The sequence below is a fragment of the Aquarana catesbeiana genome, linkage group LG09, assembly GCF_042186555.1.
Source record: "Aquarana catesbeiana isolate 2022-GZ linkage group LG09, ASM4218655v1, whole genome shotgun sequence".
Lineage (NCBI taxonomy): Eukaryota > Metazoa > Chordata > Amphibia > Anura > Ranidae > Aquarana > Aquarana catesbeiana.
In genome coordinates, this window is record NC_133332.1 from 223,136,563 (window position 1) to 223,157,746 (window position 21,184).

A 21,184-nucleotide genomic window follows, 5' to 3' on the forward strand; every position below is an offset into this window, starting at 1 on the left:
GAGAGTGGAAGCCCCGCCCACAGTCCTGAATGTATGTAGTAAGTTTGGCTGGCCAGGTATGTCCTTACAACCATAGAATGCCTGACTGTTTAAACCCTGAGTTGTGTTATTTAACTGTAAAGCTGTGCATTGCTGAAAGTTATCTGACCATCACCTGTATAATGTCTGCAGTCTCTGTCTCCTGCAGTATGTCCGCAGTCTCTGATTGTCTCCTGCAGTATGTCCGCAGTCTCTGAGTGTCTCCTGCAGTATTTCCGCAGTCTCTGATTGTCTCCTGCAGTATGTCCAGTCTCTGGTAATCTCCTGCAGTATGTCCGCAGTCTCTGATTGTCTCCTGCAGTATGTCCGCAGTCTCTGATTGTCTCCTGCAGTATGTCCGCAGTCTCTGATTGTCTCCTGCAGTATGTCCGCAGTCTCTGGTAATCTCCTGCAGTATGTCCGCAGTCTCTGATTGTCTCCTGCAGTATGTCCGCAGTCTCTGATTATCTCCTGCAGTATGTCCGCAGTCTCTGATTGTCTCCTGCAGTATGTCCGCAGTCTCTGATTGTCTCCTGCAGTATGTCCGCAGCCTCTGATTGTCTCCTGCAGTATGTCCGCAGTCTCTGGTAATCTCCTGCAGTATGTCCGCAGTCTCTGATTGTCTCCTGCAGTATGTCCGCAGTCTCTGGTAATCTCCTGCAGTATGTCCGCAGCCTCTGATTGTCTCCTGCAGTATGTCCGCAGTCTCTGATTGTCTCCTGCAGTATTTCCGCAGTCTCTGATTGTCTCCTGCAGTATGTCCGCAGTCTCTGATTGTCTCCTGCAGTATGTCCACAGTCTCTGAGTGTCTCCTGCAGTATTTCCGCAGTCTCTGATTGTCTCCTGCAGTATGTCCGCAGTCTCTGGTAATCTCCTGCAGTATGTCCGCAGTCTCTGATTGTCTCCTGCAGTATGTCCACAGCCTCTGATTGTCTCCTGCAGTATGTCCGCAGTCTCTGGTAATCTCCTGCAGTATGTCCGCAGTCTCTGATTGTCTCCTGCAGTATGTCCGCAGTCTCTGAACCTCTCCTGTAGTATGTGTATTAATGTGCCCCTTTACTTGCTCAATTATTTGGGATTGCTCCACTGCTCAGTGAGAGGTAATGATGTGCATGAACCTCTAGCAACCAATCAGCAAACAGTAGTGATCTGCTTTAATCTCTAGCAACCAATCAGTAAGTGCTAATGATGTGCTGTAACCCCTAGCAACCAATTAGTGAGCGCTAATAATGTACATTAACCTCTAGCAACCAATCGGCAAGCAGAAATTATGTGTTGTGCAGGCTGTAACCTCTGGCAAACAATTGCAATCGCTGCAGTAAACTGATTTTGAGTCTACCTGCTATTTTTTGTATGTCTCAGAATGGAGGGGGGGGGCCCCAAATGTTTGCCCAGGGCCCAATCAAAATTAAAGACGGCCCTGAATGAAATCAAGAAAGGAGATGATTTATTGCAAAATAAGCTTAAGAGAAAGATGGGTTTTGGTATTGCAGACTCGGTTGGTGATGGAAATACATTTGGAGTTATTGGATCAAAGTCAGTATGAATGAGACATGAATGCTATGTATGGATAAAATATGATTGTTATTCATATTTCAGAGGGGAATGTTATATTCTTAATACCTAAATTTTAATTGGCTTTATTAAAAAGAATATGCATTTTCCATAATTGTGTGAATGATAGCACTTTGAGCTAGTGATATCCAGATGGCGACTCATTGACTAAGACTGCAGGTCAAGACCCTGTCAGAATTTGATGGATTTTGTAAATAATACATGTATGGGTTGAAAATCTTCCTATGTAACCGATACTCTGTTTGATATATGCATTTATGTTTTAAGAGGTCTGATAGTCTCTCACATATATCTGGTTTCATGTTTAAAAGGTTTGGTAAAGTAGGCCAGATGTTGCTCTCTGTTAACCCCCACTCTTAGGAAGGAGGAGAAAGGGGAGTGTATGGGAGGGATTTGTGTTTGGGCGCGAATTTGAAAGACTGAGTTCACATAATCACAAGGAATCCAGTCTTCTGGCTCTCTGTTACATCTCCTGCTTCTTGACACACATCTCCTGCTTTCAAGTTACATACATCTTCCTATTCAAGACACACAGCATTTCTTCCAGGACACAAGAAGTTAATCGGCCATTTTTAATAGGCCATGACAAAGGGAAAGCATATATTCTAATGATTTTAAGAATTCTTTTCAGATCTTTGAAACAAATGAACTATATTTGAACATTTTTTGCATATATGAAACAACACTAATTCTGAATATGAATGTACTATTTTTGTAAGTATTTTCCAAGTTTATGTGTGTACAATAAAACACACGGTTTGATTTAAGCTGACTCAAGAAGATATAATTCCAAAATTCGTCTCACGAGAAATCATCATTATTGAAGGCTTTTTATACAATATTAAGCCATTTATTTCAGTATAGAGGGCCTCATCTGGGGCCCCTGATAGCTACAAAGAACTACACATAACATTTATCATACAAAAGAAGACTGTCAGATAATTTAAATGCAGGGCTTTTTTCAGGGGGAACTTGGTGGAACTCAGTTCCACCATCTCTGGCTCAGACCCTTTGGTGCCTGCTCACCACAATCACTTGTAAACACAGAAGTCTGGTGTCTGGTGACACCTCTGCACTCTGTATGTAATGCAATCCTGGTATTTAATGCCCCTTTAAGACCCTCCTACTGTTTTCGTGAAATTTGACTGAACACACCAACTATTTAATGTGAATTGGAGGGTGTGTGTAGGGGGAGGGGTTTTGTGGGGCCGTGGTTAAGTTCCAGCACCTATTGTTTGAGAAAAAAAGCCCTGTTTAAATGTATTGGAGTAGATAGTCAGAGACTGCCGACATGATACAGGAGATGGTCAGGAACTGCCGACATGATACAGGAGATGGTCAGGGACTGCCGACATGGTCCAGGAGATGGTCAGGGACTGCCGACATGGTCCAAGAGATGGTCAGGGACTGCCGACATGGTCCAGGAGATGGTCAGGGACTGCCGCCATGGTCCAAGAGATGGTCAGAGACTGTCACCATGGTCCAGGAGATGGTCAGAGACTGCCGCCATGGTCCAGGAGATGGTCAGAGACTGCCGACATGGTCCAGGAGATGGTCAGAGACTGCCGACATGATACAGGAGATGGTCAGGGACTGCCGACATGATACAGGAGATGGTCAGGGACTGCCGACATGGTCCGGGAGATGGTCAGGGACTGCCGACATGGTCCGGGAGATGGTCAGAGACTGTCGCCATGGTCCGGGAGATGGTCAGAGACTGTCGCCATGGTCCGGGAGATGGTCAGAGACTGTCGCCATGGTCCGGGAGATGGTCAGAGACTGCCGCCATGGTCCGGGAGATGGTCAGAGACTGCCGCCATGGTCCAGGAGATGGTCAGAGACTGCCGACATGGTCCAGGAGATGGTCAGAGACTGCCGACATGGTCCAGGAGATGGTCAGAGACTGCCGACATGGTCCAGGAGATGGTCAGAGACTGCAGAGGCTCCAGGGCCAGAAGATGGGCACCAGGTCCCTAGGGGCCTTTACACAGCACTCTAATCAGATGCTTTTGATGGTCAATCAGCAAGGATCCTATAGGGAGAACACTGCAGAGCCCCCTCCCAATCCTCCCTAGTGGCTCCTCTGTGAGCCTAGCATGGCTGCAGGGAATCGAGAATGTCGCTCGGCTGAATGAACCTGGAAGTCATCAGAGTATTTCTGGGTTCATAGTTGTAAAATCATGACCTCAGTAGCTATGTGCTTTGTCTACCTTATACCTACTAGCTGTTGGAAGCAGACGAGGCATTGCAATCTACTAGACCCGGATGCCTCTATAAAAGGTACCTGTTACTCCATACATGGGATCGTCAGCCCACTTGTGAGAGTAATGAAATTAAAACTTATTTCCTGCAGACTGCTGCTATGGCTTTACAACAGACACTGCTTGAGTGAAGAGTTGCACCATTCACAGACCTTGTACTACTATTCATTCACAAAGCATAGTGGCAAGACGGTGGAGATCCTGTCATTCATTTGCTCCTCCCTAATTTATTCCTTAGGCCCCGTTCACACCTGTCCAGTTTTAGGTACGGTGCTTGTTGCATCCTTCATACGCTTACACAAAAATGCATGTTATTTAGGCCTTTTTCACATGGGCTTCAGCTTGTATAAGAGCACTGTGCACAGCAAGATTTTACTTGGCACTGGCTGGGGGGGCTGGCAGGCTTACAGCGACACTGGCTGGGGGGCCGGTAGGCTTAAAGCGACAGGCCGGCAGACTTACAGGCTGAGGCAGACAACGCTGAGACTTGCATAGTTACATAGTAGGTGAGGTTGAAAAAAGACACAAGTCCAACCTATGTGTGTGATTATATGTCAGTATTACATTGTACATCCCTGTCTGTTGCGGTCGTTCAGGTGCTTAGCTAATAGTTTCTTGAAACTATCGATGCTCCCCGCTGAGACCACCGCCTGTGGATGGGAATTCCACATCCTTGCCGCTCTTACAGTAAAGAACCCTCTACATAGTTTAAGGTTAAACCTCTTTTCTTCTAATTTTTTTTTTCTACATTGAACCTCATTTGCCATGTAGTTGCCCACCTCATTAATTTGTTCAGATCTTTTTGCAAGGTTTCCACATCCTGCGGAGAAGTTATTGCCCTACTTAGCTTAGTATCGTCTGCAAATACAGGGATTGAACTGTTTACCCCATTCTTCAGGTAATTTATGAACAAATTAAATAGGATTGGTCCCAGCACAGAGCCCTTTCACACAGGGCTGCCAGTTTTTAGTACTCCACTTGCTCAAGTCTGTCTCTGCACTCTGTGCAGGGACGGCCCAGTCAGAGTCCGCTCTCCCCTATGGGGGATCGGATGATTACGGTCCGCCTGTCCGTTTTCATCCGATCTGCCAGACGGATGTCAGCGGACATGTCACCGCTGACATCCGTCGCTCCATAGAGCTGTATCAAACGACCGTTCAGATCCGCGTAAAAAACTGACAGGCGGATCTGAACGGTCCACATGTGTGAAAAGGGCCTAACACGCTGAGAAATGCATACAGATACAATACATAGAGAAATACATCACTCAGGCGCTTCAGCTCCCCTACCTCTGTGGCGCCCAGTCTTATGTGTGTATGTATATATGTGTGTGTATATATATATATATGTATGTGTGTGTATATATATATATATATATATATATACACAAACACACAGAGGGGAGGGACCTCATTGAACATATATATATATATATATATATATATATATATATATATATATATATATATATATATATATATATATTACAGCCTTCCTCTACCCTTCTTTTTTTTTTTGTGTGTGCTTTTTGCACGGTTCCCTTCCCATGTGAGCAGTGATAGCGGTGTTGTGCCGAGAATGGTTCACGGGGGCGGGGACGGTAGAAGGATGTTTAGCATTCGGGGAAGAGTAGGAGGAGCGGCAGTGCAGAGGGCTGGAGAGGCGCAGTTCCGATCTCCGCCGAGAGACAGGGGGAACAGATTTCGACGGGGAACCATTCTCGGCACAACAGCGGTAGCTGAGACTGGCGCTAGAAGAAAGAGCTGTTCACCTGCCGAGAGCCAGGAGCAGACTGTGCGCGCAGCGCTCTGCTGCCTGTATTTATAACTCTGCGGCTCTTGTGACTCCTCCTACTGTGATGTCACGTGTACCGGTCGGCTTGCTAGTAACTGATCACGTGTCTGTAGCTAATCCGTCACGTGACTGTAGCCCATCAGTCTCGTGATTGTATCTCATCTGTCATGGTATGTCTCCTCTACTGCGGACAAGAGAGATCAGCTGGAGAAATCCTGGCAGTGCGGGACGTCACATGATCGAGCCGTTCCGTCCCCCCCCCCACGCCCCGGAGTCACCATGGCGATGCTGGCTGAACGTGAGTGCTGGGTGATCGGTGTTCATTGGGTTCTGTGTATGTTGGATGAAGGGACTCCTCTGTATTGTAGTTATAATGGAGAGAATGAGCAGTCCCTGTGTGGAGCGCTCTGATCTGTCTGCCTGGAAACATGGAGAGACTGCTTCTGTGTTCTCCCTCTCTCTCTCTCTCTCTCTCTCTCTCTCTCTCTCTCTCTCTCTCTCTCTCTCTCTCTCTCTCTCTCTCTCTCTCTCTCTCTCTCTCTCTCTCTCTCTCTCTATATATATATATATATATATATATATATATATATATATATATATAAATCAATAGTTTATTTAATCCTAAATATCGGTTAGGGACCAAAAATGGTAAACCGACACATAGGGTAAATAGAAGGCGCTCAGAAACAAAGGTATACCTCGCAGTATACAATAATGGTGATAACCTCTATTAGTGAATAAATCACCTAAGTGTAGCACACTGAATTAATAGTGGACCACACAAATATATAAACCGGTAAACATAAAATAAGACATTTGAATATATAATGTGATTATATGAATTAATACACACATATATAGATGTGAGAAAAGATTGAAAAAATGAACACGTGCAAATAGGGGGCGTGGCTGTGAGTTGTGACGTACATGCTGTCAGCCACACAGGAAGATAGGATTACGAGCGCACGGAGGAACGGAGGTTTCCCGAGGGAGGGGTGAGAGCATTACCCAGCAGCTGCACACCTCGGGTCCGCCGTGACCATTGGTTATATTGTTTTACCCACAGAGTTGAGGCTTGCTGTTGATTGCACGTTCTTTGCCTTTTTTACTTTTACACAATGTGAGTGCTATGTGTGAGGATTGCAGTGATTTTAATAAATTGTTGTTGCTGAATTACACTATTGGAGCATTCATTTTTCTTTTATGTGGATCCATTGAATACCATCGCTGTGAACCTTGTATACACTATTTACCCTGGAGTGTGGTAAAGAGAGCGTGCTTTGCCTTGCATGAGAATGCTGGCAATGTATTTCGGTGAGTGTATGTCTGGAGAGTGTGATTCACTGGCACGGTGGTGAGGTGGAAGACGCACGGAGTTACTCATCATTTCACATTTATCACTGAGAAATCATCTGTGTGGGACATTTGATTTTTTTCGTCACTATTTTATATCACCTGCAGCCTGTTTGGAGGCTGTCTTCATTCATGGACTGTATATGGAGTTTCTGACTTTTGCAACATGAATTGAAATATTTGCACGTGTTCATTTTTTCAATTTTTTTCTCACATCTATATGTGTGTATTAATTCATATAGTCACATTATATATTCGAATGTCTTATTTTATATTTACAGGTTTATATATTTGTGTGGTCCACTATTAATTCAGTGTGCTACACTTAGGTGATTTATTCACTAATAGAGGTTATCACCATTATTGTATACTGCAAGGTATACCTTTATTGTTTACACCCAGGTAATTTATTCACCAATAGAGGTTATCACCATTATTGTATACTGCGTGGTATACCTTTATTGTTTCTGAGCGCCTTCTATTTACCCTATGTGTCGGTTTACCATTTTTGGTCCCTAACCGATATTTAGGATTAAATAAACTATTGATTTATATTTTGATTTTAAGGGGGCAGCTCGACACTTTTTGTGTTCAGTAGTTTATTACCATTTATTCACTGTCACTGGTGTACATGTACTTAGTATTTTTGAAGTTTATTTGGGTGCCAGTGGCGCGGTGGAGGTGTTCCTCGTGCAGAGGGCGTTAGCATATAGGATACCTATTTTTACAGTATATATATATATATATATATATATATATATATATATATATATATATATATATAATTTTTTTTTCCTGTGAGGTTCTCCCAGCCCCCCGCCCCCGATATATCTATCTATCTATCAGGGTGGGGGGGAATGCATAGGAAACCATTAAAATATATATAATCTCATAGAACACCATGGGGTCCCTCCCCCCTCGTTATATATAATGGTGTTTTAAGAGGTGTGTGTGTTAGAGCTGCACGATTCTGGCCAAAATGAGAATCGCTATTTTTTTGCTTAGTGTAAAAAGATCACGATTCTCTTGACGTAAAATCTTTCACATTATACAAAAAAAAAATGGGCTAAATTTACTGGTTAGATTTTTTTTTTTTTTTTAATTCATTAAAGTCATTTTTTCCAAAAAAATTGCATTTGAAAGACCGCTGCACAAATACAGTGTGACATAAAATATTGCAACAACCACCATTTTATTCTCTACTAAAAAAATATATATGTTTGGGGGTTCTAAGTAATTTTCTAGCAAAAAAAAAATGATTTTAACTTGAAACCAACAAATGTCACAAAAAGGTTTAGTGTTTAAGTGGTTTAAACTTTTTTCACTTACACAGGAAGTCTTTTCCATTGACAAATTGATACAATGTTTATACTTAGTTCAACTGGTAAAGAATGTTTTGATTCTTGGCAGACTGCCCATTTTTTTCTCTTCCTTTCTTTTGAGGGCTGTGGCTTCAGAAGAGCAGAGAGAATTCTTGGCATAGAAAGAATTGTGAAACACTTTAGTCAAGATCGCGATAACGATTCTTGACGATTAATCACGATAACGATTCTTGACGATTAATTGTGCAGCTCTAGAGTGTGTGTAAATAAATATATATTTGTGTACACACACTATTTCACAAAAATGAATATACCTACAATACATATTTTGAGCTTTGACAGGTCCCCTTTATACTCCTATACACAGTATCTCACAAAAGTGAGTACACCCTTCCACATTTTTGTGAATATTTTATTCTATCTTTTCATGTGACAACACTGAAGAAATGACACTTTGCTACAATGTAAAGTAGTGAGTGTACAGCTTGTATAACAGTGTAAATTTGCTGTTCCCTCAAAATAACTCGACACACAGCTATTAATGTCTAAACCGCTGGCAACAAAAGTGAGTACACCCCTAAGTGATAATCTCCAAATTGGGCCCAATTAGCCATTTTCCCTCCCTGGTGTCATGTGACTTGTTAGTGTTACAAGATCTCAGGTGTGAATGGGGAGCAGGTGTGTTAAATTTGGTGTTATCGCTCTCACTCTCTCATACTGGTCACTGGAAGTTCAACATGGCACCTCATGGCAAAGAACTCTCTGAGCATCTGAAAAAAAGAATTGTTGCTCTACATAAAGATGGCCTAGGCTATAGGAAGATTGTCAAGAGCCTGAAACTGAGCTACAGCACGGTGACCAAGACCATACAGCGCTTTAACAGGACAGGTTCCACTCAGAACAGGCCTCGCCATGGTTGACCAAAGAAGTTGAGTGCACATGCTCAGTGTCATATACAGAGGTTGTCTTTGGGAAATACACGTATGAGTGCTGCCAGCATTGCTGCAGAGGTTGAAGGGGTGGAGGGGGGTCAGCCTGTCAGTGCTCAGACCATACGCTGCACGCTGCATCAAATCGGTCTGCATGGCTGTTGTCCCAGAAGGAAGACTCTTCTAAAGATGATGCACAAGAAAGCCAGCAAACTGTTTGCTGAAGACATGCAGACTAAGGACATGGATTACTGGAACCATGTCCTGTGGTCTGATGAGACCAAGATGAACTTATTTGGTTCAGATGGTGTCAAGCGTGTGTGGCGACAACCAGATGAGAAGTACAAAGACAAGTGTGTCCTGCCTACAGTCAAGCATGGTGGTGGGAGTGTCATGGTCTGGGGCTGCATGAGTGCTGCCAGGGGAACCATGAATGCCAACATGAACTGTGACATACTGAAGCAGAGTATGATCTCCTACCTTCGGTCACAGGGCAGTCCTACCTGGGTCACAGGGCAGTATTCCAACATAACGACCCCAAACACACCTCCAAGAAGACCACTGCCTTACTAAAGAAGCTGAGGGTAAAGGTGATGGACTGGCCAAGCATGTCTCCAGACCTAAACCCTATTGAGCATCTGTGGGGCATCCTCAAACAGAAGGTGGAGGAGCGCAAGGTCTCTAACATCCACCAGCTCTGTGATGTCGTCATGGAGGAGTGGAAGAGGACTCCAGTGGCAACCTGTGAAGCTCTGGTGAACTCCATGCCCAAGAGGGTTAAGGCAGTGCTGGAAAAAAAATGGTGGCCACACAAAATACTCACTTTTGTTGTCAGTGGTTTAGGCATTATTGGCTGTGTGTTGAGTTATATATAATTTTTTTTTTTTTGGGGGGGGGGGATATTTATTATAGCAAAAAGTAAAATGTTTGCTCTTTTTTTTTGTTTATAGCGCAAAAAATAAAAAACGCAGAGGTGACCAAATACCACCAAAAGAAAGCTCTATTTGTGGGGGGAAAAAAAGGATGTCACTTTTGTTAGGGTACAAAGTCGCACGACCTCGCAATTGTCAGTTAAAGCGACCCAGTGCCGTATCGCAAAAAAGGGTATGGTCAGGAAGGGGGTAAATCCTTCTGGGGCTGAAGTGGTTAATGAAGATGCAACATTTAGCAACTCACATGGTTTATAGGGGGGGGGTCACTGTGCAGATATGTTCCGGGAAAAGAAGGGAGGGGTGACCCCCATAGAGGAACTGTAGACACAGGTGGTAAAATCTCTGGACAGGCCGGCTGTATTATTTGGGAATACTCTAGAACTGATGATTTTACAGTCGGCTGGTGTCAATTCGGCTGTTTCCAATGACAGGATTCCTTTTGGGGTGCAACCATTGTTTTATCATGTGATAATCTGTTTAACCAATGCCGATGTTCTATTCAAGGGTCTCAGGGCTCAGGAACAAGGATCCACGGAGCACATCAAAGTTCAAGTGAAGAACAACACTCTGGGCCTTGGAGCTTGCAACAATTATGAGGCAATGAAGAAGTTTTGTACCAGATAAGAGCATTGGTGTCCTGCAACAACAACTAATAGTAGGTATAGAGGGCCTCATCTGGGGCCCCTGATAGCTACAAAGGACTACACATAACATTCATCATACAAAAGAAGACTGTCAGATAATTTAAATGTATTGGAGTAGATGGTCAGAGACTGCAGACATGATTCAGGAGATGGTCAGGGACTGCCGACATGATACAGTGGATGATCAGAATCTGCAGACATGATACAGTAGATGATCAGAATCTGCAGAAATGATACAGTAGATGATTAGAATCTGCAGACATGATACAGGAGATGGTCACAGACTGCCGACATGGTCCAGGAGATGGTCACAGACTGCCGACATGGTCCAGGAGATGGTCACAGACTGCCGACATGGTCCAGGAGATGGTCACAGACTGCCGAAGCACCAGGGCCAGAGGATGGTCACTCAGCAAGGATCCTATAGGGAGAACACTGCAGAGCCCCCTCCCAATCCTCCTTAGTGGCTCCTCTGTGAGCCTAGCATAGCTGCAGGGAATCGAGAATGTTGCTCGGCTGAATGAACCTGGAAGTCGTCAGAGTATTTCTGGGTTCCAAATTGTAAAATCATGACCCCAGGAGCCATGTGCTTTGTCTACCTTATACCTACTGGCTGTATGAAGCAGAGGAGGCATTGCAATCTACTAGACCCGGATGCCTCTATAAAGAGTACCTGTTACTCCATACAGGGGATCGTCAGCCCACTTGTGAGTGTAATGAAATTAAAACTTATTTCCTGCAGACTGCTGCTATGGCTTTACAACAGGCACTGCTTGAGTGAAGAGTTGCACCATTCACAGACCTTGTACTACTATTCATTCACAAAGCATAGTGGCAAGACGGTGGAGATCCTGTCATTCATTTGCTCCTCCCTAATTCATTCCTCAGACCCCGTTCACACCTGTCCAGTTTTAGGTGCGGTGCTTGTTGCATCCTACATACGCTTACATAAAAAATGCTTATATAAAGATTCTCTACTTGGCGGCTCTCGCTATGCCAGTCGCTGGCCCGCAGATGGGCAAGCGGAGCCCGGGATACACAGCGGAGGGGGTGTGCGCACAGGGTGTGGAGAGCAGCCCAGGCACCCAGGTCAAAACTTCTGGTCACAATGGTGACGTGGCGCCTGGGGTTTGTTGATCCCTGGTCAGAATTGCCAGTTACCTGTTCTCATTTTCTCACGCTGTGACAGTGCGTGGGGGAAGGACTGCCGCTGTGATTGTCCCTTTATTGTGATCACAGAGCGCGCCAAGTGTGTCTCCCCAGGGGGTTCTGGGAGGATATCCATGGACAACTGCGCTGTAGCGCGGTCGGGGAGTAGTTAAGCAAGCTGCTAGCAGGCTTTCAGCAAGCTTCAAGACGTTCTGAAGCTTTTTTCTGACACTTGCTTACAAGTTAAAACCAGTATTTTTTGCTAGAAAATTACTTAAAACTCCCAAACATTGTGTGTTTTATATACATATTTTTTTTTTTTTTAGCAGAGACCCCTAGAGAATAAAATGGCGATGGTTGCAATATTTTATGTCACACTGTATTTGCGCAACAGTCTTACCAATGGAATTTTTTTGGAAGAAATACACTTTCATGAACTTTCATGTTACGCTTTTAAAATTGCGCACACTTAAGAAAAACCAGGCGGTTAATTACCAATTTTGCCACCCTGGTACTCAACTGCCTGGTTTTACACCCCCCCCCCCTAAGCAGTAATTAGAAACAAGCCCAAGTGGTCTCATTTCCATGTTGCCTCTTAAAGTGGAGTTCCACACAAAAATGGAACTTCCTCTTTTCGGAACCCTCCCCCCCTCCGGTGTCATATTTGGCACCTTTCAGGGGGGAGGGGGGTGCAGATACCTGTCTAAGACAGGTATTTGCACCCACTTCCGGCATAGACTCCCATGGGAGCCTATGCCTCTTCCCGTCCCGACCGCGCTGTCTGCTGGGAACACACAGCTCCCAGGAGAGAGTGGGGACCACTAGGGACGCGCAGCGCGACTCGCGCATGCGCAGTAGGGAACCGGGAAGTGAAGCCGCAACGCTTCACTTCCTGATTCCCTCACCTAGGATGGCGGCGGCAGCTGCCGAGAACCGAGCAGGTTCTCGGCGTCCCCTGCCGACATCGCTGGACCCTGGGACAGGTAAGTGGCCATGTATTAAAAGTCAGCAGCTGCAGTATTTGTAGCTGCTGGCTTTTAATATTTTTTTTTTTTTTGGCGGTGTGGGTGAACCCCCGCTTTAACTGCTTGTCAAGCTTTGTGGGTTTTTTTTTTTTGATTCACCCCAGACATCCCTTCCCACCTCTCGCCGGCGTTTCTCGGCCTTACCGTTTCTGCCGGTTCTCCTTGCTGGAGAGGAAGCTGTACCAGAGGATCTGCAGTGCAAGGATCTCCCTGCTTCCAAACCTGGTAGCCTCAGGAAATTTGGAGTGAGATTTGGTGATGTCACTACAGTGCTGATCACTGTTCTTGATGGAGGGGGAAGCTAAAGCAGGGGGCAGTCCTGACATGAGGAAGCAAAGCCGTTCACCTCTACCAAGATGGCTTCCTCCGCACAGAGACACAGTATAGAACATGGCATGGTAAGTCAGTAATGGGGAGAAGTTCAGCTGTAGGCAGACCACAGGCAACACTGGTGACTAGTACTTCATCCTCTACTTGTTGTTTGTGCAGTTTCCATCTCTGAACCTCTTAGATGTGTGTGTGTTTTTTTTTGGGGTTTTTTTTTGTTTTTTTGCTGGGTCCAAAGTGACTCAAAGGGCCTCCAACCTCTTACCTGACTTTCTCACTGCACCTTCCTCGTTCACAGCAGGTGACACTAGGTATGGGGGAGCTTGTGACCACCTCTCCTCTGTCTGTGCTCAGGCCTAATAACCACTTTATAGGGTCCAGCACTGTCACATGACCAAGGGAGTGACATCTTCTCTCCCCTGTTTCTCCAAGACCGCTAATTTCAGCACCGACTGCGTTGGAGGTAGGAGCTGTAAAGGAGTTCATATAAGGGGAGTATAGGTGGGTCATTAGGGGCCCTTTGCATATACGCTGGTCCTCTTTTCTCATGGTCAATATGTCTGTGTCCATTTTTGAAATGCTTTTTAATCCAAATCCCTTTTATTTATTTTTTATTTCAGGATAAATGGATCGCCCATCAAGATGATTTCAACCAACTTCTGGCCGAACTGAACAATTGCCATGGCACAGCAAGCTCTGGTAAGATCTGTGGATGCAGAATTTGGACATATTATAGTCATCATAGTGCACTGATTGTCCACTGATTTCTTTAAATGCCACCCTTTTGCACCATGTTACACCTGTATTTAGGATGTAACATGGTGAAATGTGCTGTACAGATGATGACCCTTGGTTTGGATGGGTGTAGAGGTGCACTTGATATGGAAGGTCGTCACAGTTGGGGTTACTCTTAAAATCTTTTATTGAAATTCATGGTTCAAGTTATGAGTAGAGCCAACGTGTTTCAGAGGAAATGCCTCCCACTTTGTTAGGGCTGTGATGGTTGATGTGGTCGAGATTGGCCTTGGACCCAGGGGTCAAATAAGAATGGAGCCTTTTAGGTGCTGGTACTGTACTGACCTTCAAGTCCAGACCAATTTCAACAATCGCAGCCCTGACGAAGGGGGAGGCATTTCCCCCGAAACACATTGGCTGCTGTCATCACTTGTGAATTTCAATAAACCTTTTTTAAAAGCAACCTCAAGTGTGATGACCTTCCATACCCAAGTACACCTCTACACCCATCTGAATCTATCTTGCTTTGGCACGTTTCTGTCTCTACCAGAGAGGTAGCAGCTGAAACTCCAATGATGCTCACCCACATCTTGCCTTCAACCGCCATGTATCTCTGTGATGGAACAGACAACAAAGGTCCTGTGCGCAAGACCCTGTGAATGTGTTGAATTACAGCCTCAGCCAAGCCACGCCCCCAATGCATTATATATACACACACACACACACACACACACACACACACACACACACACACACACACACACACACTCCCCACCCCCCTGTGACTAGACTATAGCAAATAAGTTGCTTATCCAAACACAATCCTTTAACCAGTTGTGGACCCTGGACATACTGTACATGCCCTTAAATGTTATCAGCATGTACAGGGTGTGTACAGGGTGTGTAGTCCCTTCTCCCACTTGCTGGAGATTCCCAGCTGTCATAATGACAGTTGCTGTGTAACTATAGAAGCTGCTGCTGTCAAGAGAAAGGATCCAATGGCACAGTGTTTATAAACTTTGTTACTTTTGTATCTAATCTCATTCATCTGCAGATCAAAGGGATGAACCTGACAAGTTAGAAGGAAAAAAAAGTTCCAATGTAACCCCTTTATCACTTTCTTACTGGGCACTTAAACCCCCTCCCTGCTCAGGCCAATTTTCAGCTTTCAGCGCTGTCACTCTTTTGAAAGACAATTGCGCGTGGTCATGCAACACTGTAACCATATGAAATTTTTATAATTTTGTTCACACAAATAGAGATTTGATTGGACACAGCCGATCACATGGGTAAAGACCCACGTCATCGGCTCTTTACCGAGATCAGGCGCTGTAAAACTGGGACAACGTCATGTGAGCTATTATTCACATGCTGAAAAATCACCTCCCACCCGCCGTATAGACCAATGACGGGCAGGTGGAAGGTGGTTAAAATAATGTTTTTCAGCATGTGAATATTTGTAGAATATATGATGTGGCCCTTCCACTGAAAAGTTTGGAGACCCTTGCGTTTTTTTTTTTAATTATAATGGAAACGGTATCACCATTCCAGAAAGCGAATGACAAATCATATCCATTACAATTCAAACAATACAGTGTATTCATAGGGCCCACATATTGTGCTCCTAAGTACACTTCTATTCAGTAACACAATCTGCATACAGAACATTATGTTTGACTCATTCCACTTTTGTCAGCAGGCAACACTGTTCCTCCTTTTTAAGGCCTCTTCCCCCGCTCCAGTTTGGGAAATGAAATTTTTTGGGCCGGGGTGGGGGGGGCGGGTACCTCATTTTGACAGGTACCTGCTTATACTTCCGCTCTGACTGCCTAGGCCAGATGTTTTGGATCTACATTTCCCCTGATGTTCCACTACACTGCAGAGTGCATGAGCATCATGGGAAATGTAGTTTCAAAACATCGGGGGGGGCCAAGGTTCGCCATCACTGGCCTAGGTGATCGGAAACGGAAGTACTCTCTGAAAAACATTTTTTTTCTTGGCTTATGTCAGAAATGGTTTTAAATAAGTAATTTTTCTCCTCCACTGATGTGCGCTGATGCGCCACACTGATGGGGTGACACTGATGAGGCACTAATATGCAGCACCGATGGGCACTGAAAGGTGGGACTGATGGGCATTGATAGGTGGCACTGAAAGGCAGCACTGATTGGCCTCACTGATGGGCACAAATTGGCCTCACTGATGGGCACTGTTGGGGCTTTACTGTAATCAGGGCACTGATGATCAGTGCCTTGATTACGTATACAGGTCTCCAGCGTGAGTAGCTGCCGCTGATGGGCTATCCTCTTCTCCCTCTGTCAGTGTGAGGTGAGGAGAGCCGATAAACGCATCTTCCTGTTTACATGTGACCAGCTGTGATTGGACACAGCTGATCACATGGGAAAAGAGCCGCGGCTCTTTACCGAGATCAGGGTCACTCTGTGTCCCCAGGGACATGGTGTGTCCGCGATTGCCGCGTTGCGTACCGAGACTGGGTACTGTCATATGACAGTGTCCCAGGGCCGCCCTGCTCTGCCATTTATTTGTCTATACGGTGGGCGGGAGGCAATTATACTCAAGGACCTAACCTGGTCCAAACTAGAAAAAGCAAAGAGAGAAGCTAGGAAGATTCATAGAAGAGAAGAAAAGAGAGAGATAAAAGGGTTGGAAGGGATATTATGGGAGGAAGAGAAGAAGCTCTTTAGATCCAAAATTATAGAGAGGCTGCTGCTGAGAGGTTAGAGTGGCTGTTCTCTGTAAATGAACCGTGGAGTCCAAATTTCACAATATTTCTCATGTTGGCCTTTCAGCGCCATTGTAAGATTCTCCATTTTCCTGGATCTCAGTTACATAGTAAGGTTGAATAAAGACACCAGTCCATCCAGTTCAACCTGAGTGAGTGTGGGTGCGTGTCTACAATTATCCCTATTTTTTTTTATTTTTTTTTATTTAAGGTATCCATATAGTGCCATCAATTTATGAAGCACTATACACATACATCGCACACTCACATTGGTTCCTACCCTCAAGGAGCCCACAATCCAAGGTCCCCAACTCATATTCATATACTAGGGCCAATTTTGGACAGAAGCCAATTAACCTACCAGCGTGTCTTTGGAGTGTGGGAGGAAACCGGAGTACCAGGAGGAAACCCACGCAGGCACAGGGAGAACATGCAAACTCCAGGCAGGTAGTGCCGTGGCTGGGATTCGAACCAGCGACCCTTTTTACTGCTAGGCGAGAGTGCTACCCACTACACCACAGTGCTCCTGGCTAGCCAATAGGATCTGGATGGCAGGGTGGAGCTTTTCCATAAAGCCGGAATATACGCCTTTAACGCAGCAGTTAAAGTGTCATTAAAGCCACATCATAAAAACGATCAATAAATTGTGTATTACATGCTGTTCATACTAAGTCACTATGCGATTCGTTTTCTGTATTCTGAAAAAAACCTGGTTGATCCTTCTGCTCTCCATTTCCCCCTTCTGTCCATGTCCCCGTTGCAGTTAGGGATTTTGCAGAGCAGTATTGGCAGCTCTGCACATGCTCAGTTTTTAGTGAGTTTCTGTGCTGAGCATTTCCTCACATCTGAGCAGCCCATGTGACTATAGAGTCACACATGTGGGCCTATACACAGTGGTAATCGACAGCCCACTCCCTGCCTCCTCCATGCACACTAACCAGCTAAACACAATAGGGGTGGGATATTACGTGTAGATTGATGGAAGCTTCACCTCCCTCTTATTCTAAGACAGGCTGGGGGAGCATGACACAGCATATGACTGGCAGAAATCCACCCACATCATGTTATTGACAAAAAATAATAAAGATTTAATTGCAAATGTATATTTGTATGACAATTTAAAACCATTTAATGCAATTAATAATTTATTTTTATTCTGTATTCCAAAGGCTTAAGGTCCTTAACAACCAATGACTCATTCAGCTGTCAACTGAAGTGTAAACTTGTAAACTGAAGTCCCAGCAATTGGAGCTGTCAAAAAGGAAAAAAAAAAGCAGCCAATGTTTATCAACAACATTGCTCAGCCAGATAAAAAGAAACATTGTTTTTGTATCGTACTTTTTTTTCCTTCATCTAAAGATCAAAGGGATGAACTTCAATCTGTAGATTAAGTCAGTGTAACCACTTCAGCTCCGGAAGGTTTACACCCCCCTCCCTCCTGACCAGGCGATTTTTTTTTTTTTTTTTTCCCCCCCCCCGATACGGCACTGCGTCGCTTTAACTGACTATTGCGCCGTCGTGAGATGCTGTACCCAAATTTTCCCCACAAATAGAGCTTTCTTTTGGTGGTATTTGATCAGGTCTGCGGTTTTCTATTTTTTGCGCTATTAAAAAAAAAAAAAAAAAAAAAAAAAAAACGACCATTTTGGGAAAAAAAACAATATTTTTTACTTTCTGCTATAAAACATTCCCAGTAAAAAAAAAATAAATAAAAATATGATTTCTTCATACATTTTAGTCCAATATGTACTCTGCTACATATTTTTGGTAAAAAAAATCCCAATAAGCGTATATTGATTGGTTTGCGCAAAAGTTATAGCGTCTACAAACTATGGGATATTTTTATGTGGGTTTTTTTTTTTTACTAGTTATGGCAGTGATCAGCGACTGATAGCGGGACTGCGGCAGACAAATTGGACACTTTTTTTTTTTTTTTTTTACACTTTTTGGGGACCAGTGACACTAATACAGTGATCAGTGCTAAAAATACACACTGTCACTGTACGAATGGCTGGAAAGGGGTTAACATCAGGGGTGATCAAAGGGTTAAATGTGTGCCTACAATTAAAATGTGCTTTCTTACTGTGGGGGAGTTGCTTGTACTATGGGATATCAAAAAAATGGAGGTTTAAGAAAAAATCTGGAAAGTAAAGTGTGGGTGTGGCGCTGTTCCTTTTTATATCTTAAGTGATCTGTGGTGATGGTGATTCTAACAGTGTTAGCAAACTCTATTGTGATGTAACATAAACCAAATAAAAAATGTACCGTATTTATCGGCGTATAACACGCACATTCATTTTAAGAGGGAAGTTTCAGGAAAAAAACTTAAATTTTAAATAAGGAACTTTGAAGCAAAATAAGGGTCAGTGCCCATCTGCAGCCTCACCATTGCCATCAATGCAGCCTGATCAATGCCCATCTGCAGCCTCACAAGTGCCATCAATGCAGCCTCATCAGTCCACATCAATGCAGCCTCACTATTGCCATCAGTGCAGCCTGATTGATGCCCATCTGCAGCCCAGAGGGGACAGGGAGGGGGGCGGGACGAGCGCTGTCAATTTTTATTTTTATTTTTTACCCAATTATATACTGTATTTATTGGCGTATAACACTCACTTTTTCACCATGAAAATTGGGTGCAAATAGTGCGTGCGTGTTATACGCCAATACTTCAGTTTTAGCTTCCTCGGAGGGGACAGGGAGGGGGCTGGACGAGCACCGTCAGATTACATAAAGTGAGAATCTCCTGTTTACTTGGCGGCCTCTGTAATAGGAACTCCCATCTCCTGGGCCGCCATTGGACCACTGTTCTGTCTATCATAGGAGATTCTCACTGTATGTAAAATTTAAAATTAAAAAATAAATAATACATTTTAAATTTTAAGTTTTTATGTATAATTTTTCCTCTATTTTCGTGTATTTTTTGATATGTATGATAGTTATATTACCCAGCTATAGTGTGCGGAATCGTCAGCAAGTTCGTCTGAAATCAAATAATAGTATCTACACCTAGATGTGGAGTTGTGGTGACACCGAAGGAGGAACCGACAAATCAGTGTAGAGGTGTCTTTAAAACACCAACTATACCATGAAACTACAGCATGTATGACACAAATACGGACTTCTGTCCGCAAATATACAGGAAAAATGGCCGCCGTCGGACCCCGACATGCCTGCAACACTGCGGCATTTTCGACACACACGCGGACTACGGTCTGCAAAAACATAGGAAAAATGGCCGCCGATGGCCCTTGATTCGCTCGTAATACTGTGGCTTATTGGAAACGTATATGGACTACGGTCTGCAAAAACACTGACAAAAAGGCCGCCAGCGGTCTTCGGTCCGTAGTTAACACAAGCCAAATAGATGCCCACAACACAGGTGTAGAATAATAAGCCGCACACTGGGAGGTGCAGGAGAGGTCACGCTCCCGTAGACGTCCAATGATGAAACGCGTAGGGCGTGGCCTAATCTGCGTCTCCCAAAACAACTCAGGAATGCTAGCAGATGACCTGGATTTTACTTTTTTGCATATATGAACTTTTTAAAATGTGAGTACCACTGTTCATTTTTTTTAAATAAAATTCTTTTAAATGGTTTCACGATATGGGCATCCCTTCTCTTTTTATTTGAAATACTACCACGATCCTAAGATCGCCAGGAGCTGCCGCACAGTGGCACAGACTGTGACTGCCTGATACCCCAGCAGGGGTGAAGACAGCTGGTGAGTGTTTGCACATTAAGAGCACAATATCCTAATAGCACTGGTACCAATGAAACTAAGAATATCACCACTAAGGAAACAAGAATAAAGACTATTGCACTGAATATTATTGTGGGATAAAAGGACTTTTTTACGTTGATCAATTTTTTCAGCAAATGTGCACTTTTTATGAAAGGTTTTTAATAATTTTGGTTAATTGGAACAATCTCAACATTGCGCATCCCTTCACCCACCCCTTTTCCTCCCCCCTTTGCACCCTTCCCTCTTCCTCACCCCCCCTCCCCTTTCCCTCCCTTCCCCCACCCCCTTGTATTTGATTTAATAAGGTTGTGAACTTTCCCAACACTTTCAAACGTGTATCACGTAAGCACCTTTATAATTTATATAAGGTCAGAATAACCACAAGCTGACGTGATTTTGTCTGATCTCATTTTTATTTTTATTTTTTATTTCTATTTTCATTTTTTATCCAAATATATTTTAATTTTTTATTTGGTTTATGTTACATCCTATATTTGCATATAACACACACATGTTTTGCCCCCTTTTTTAAGGGGGGAAAAGTGCGTGTTTTAACCAATAAATACGGTGTTTACACGTTCCACATTGAAAAAAGCGCAAAATTAAACTTCATTTGTAAATAAGTTTTTTT

General features: G+C 43.9%; 1 protein-coding gene across 1 annotated transcript; it reads left to right on the forward strand.

Annotated features, from left to right (window-relative positions):
* Positions 1 to 3,225: 3,225 nt before the first annotated feature.
* Positions 3,226 to 20,413, forward strand: LOC141108997 (PIN2/TERF1-interacting telomerase inhibitor 1-like). The gene is made up of 4 exons (XM_073600954.1): positions 3,226 to 3,333; positions 10,689 to 10,781; positions 13,950 to 14,028; positions 17,977 to 20,413. The coding sequence occupies exons 1-4, from the start codon at positions 3,226 to 3,228 to the stop codon at positions 18,039 to 18,041; spliced, it is 345 nt and encodes a 114-aa protein (XP_073457055.1). The 3' UTR covers positions 18,042 to 20,413.
* Positions 20,414 to 21,184: the final 771 nt, after the last annotated feature.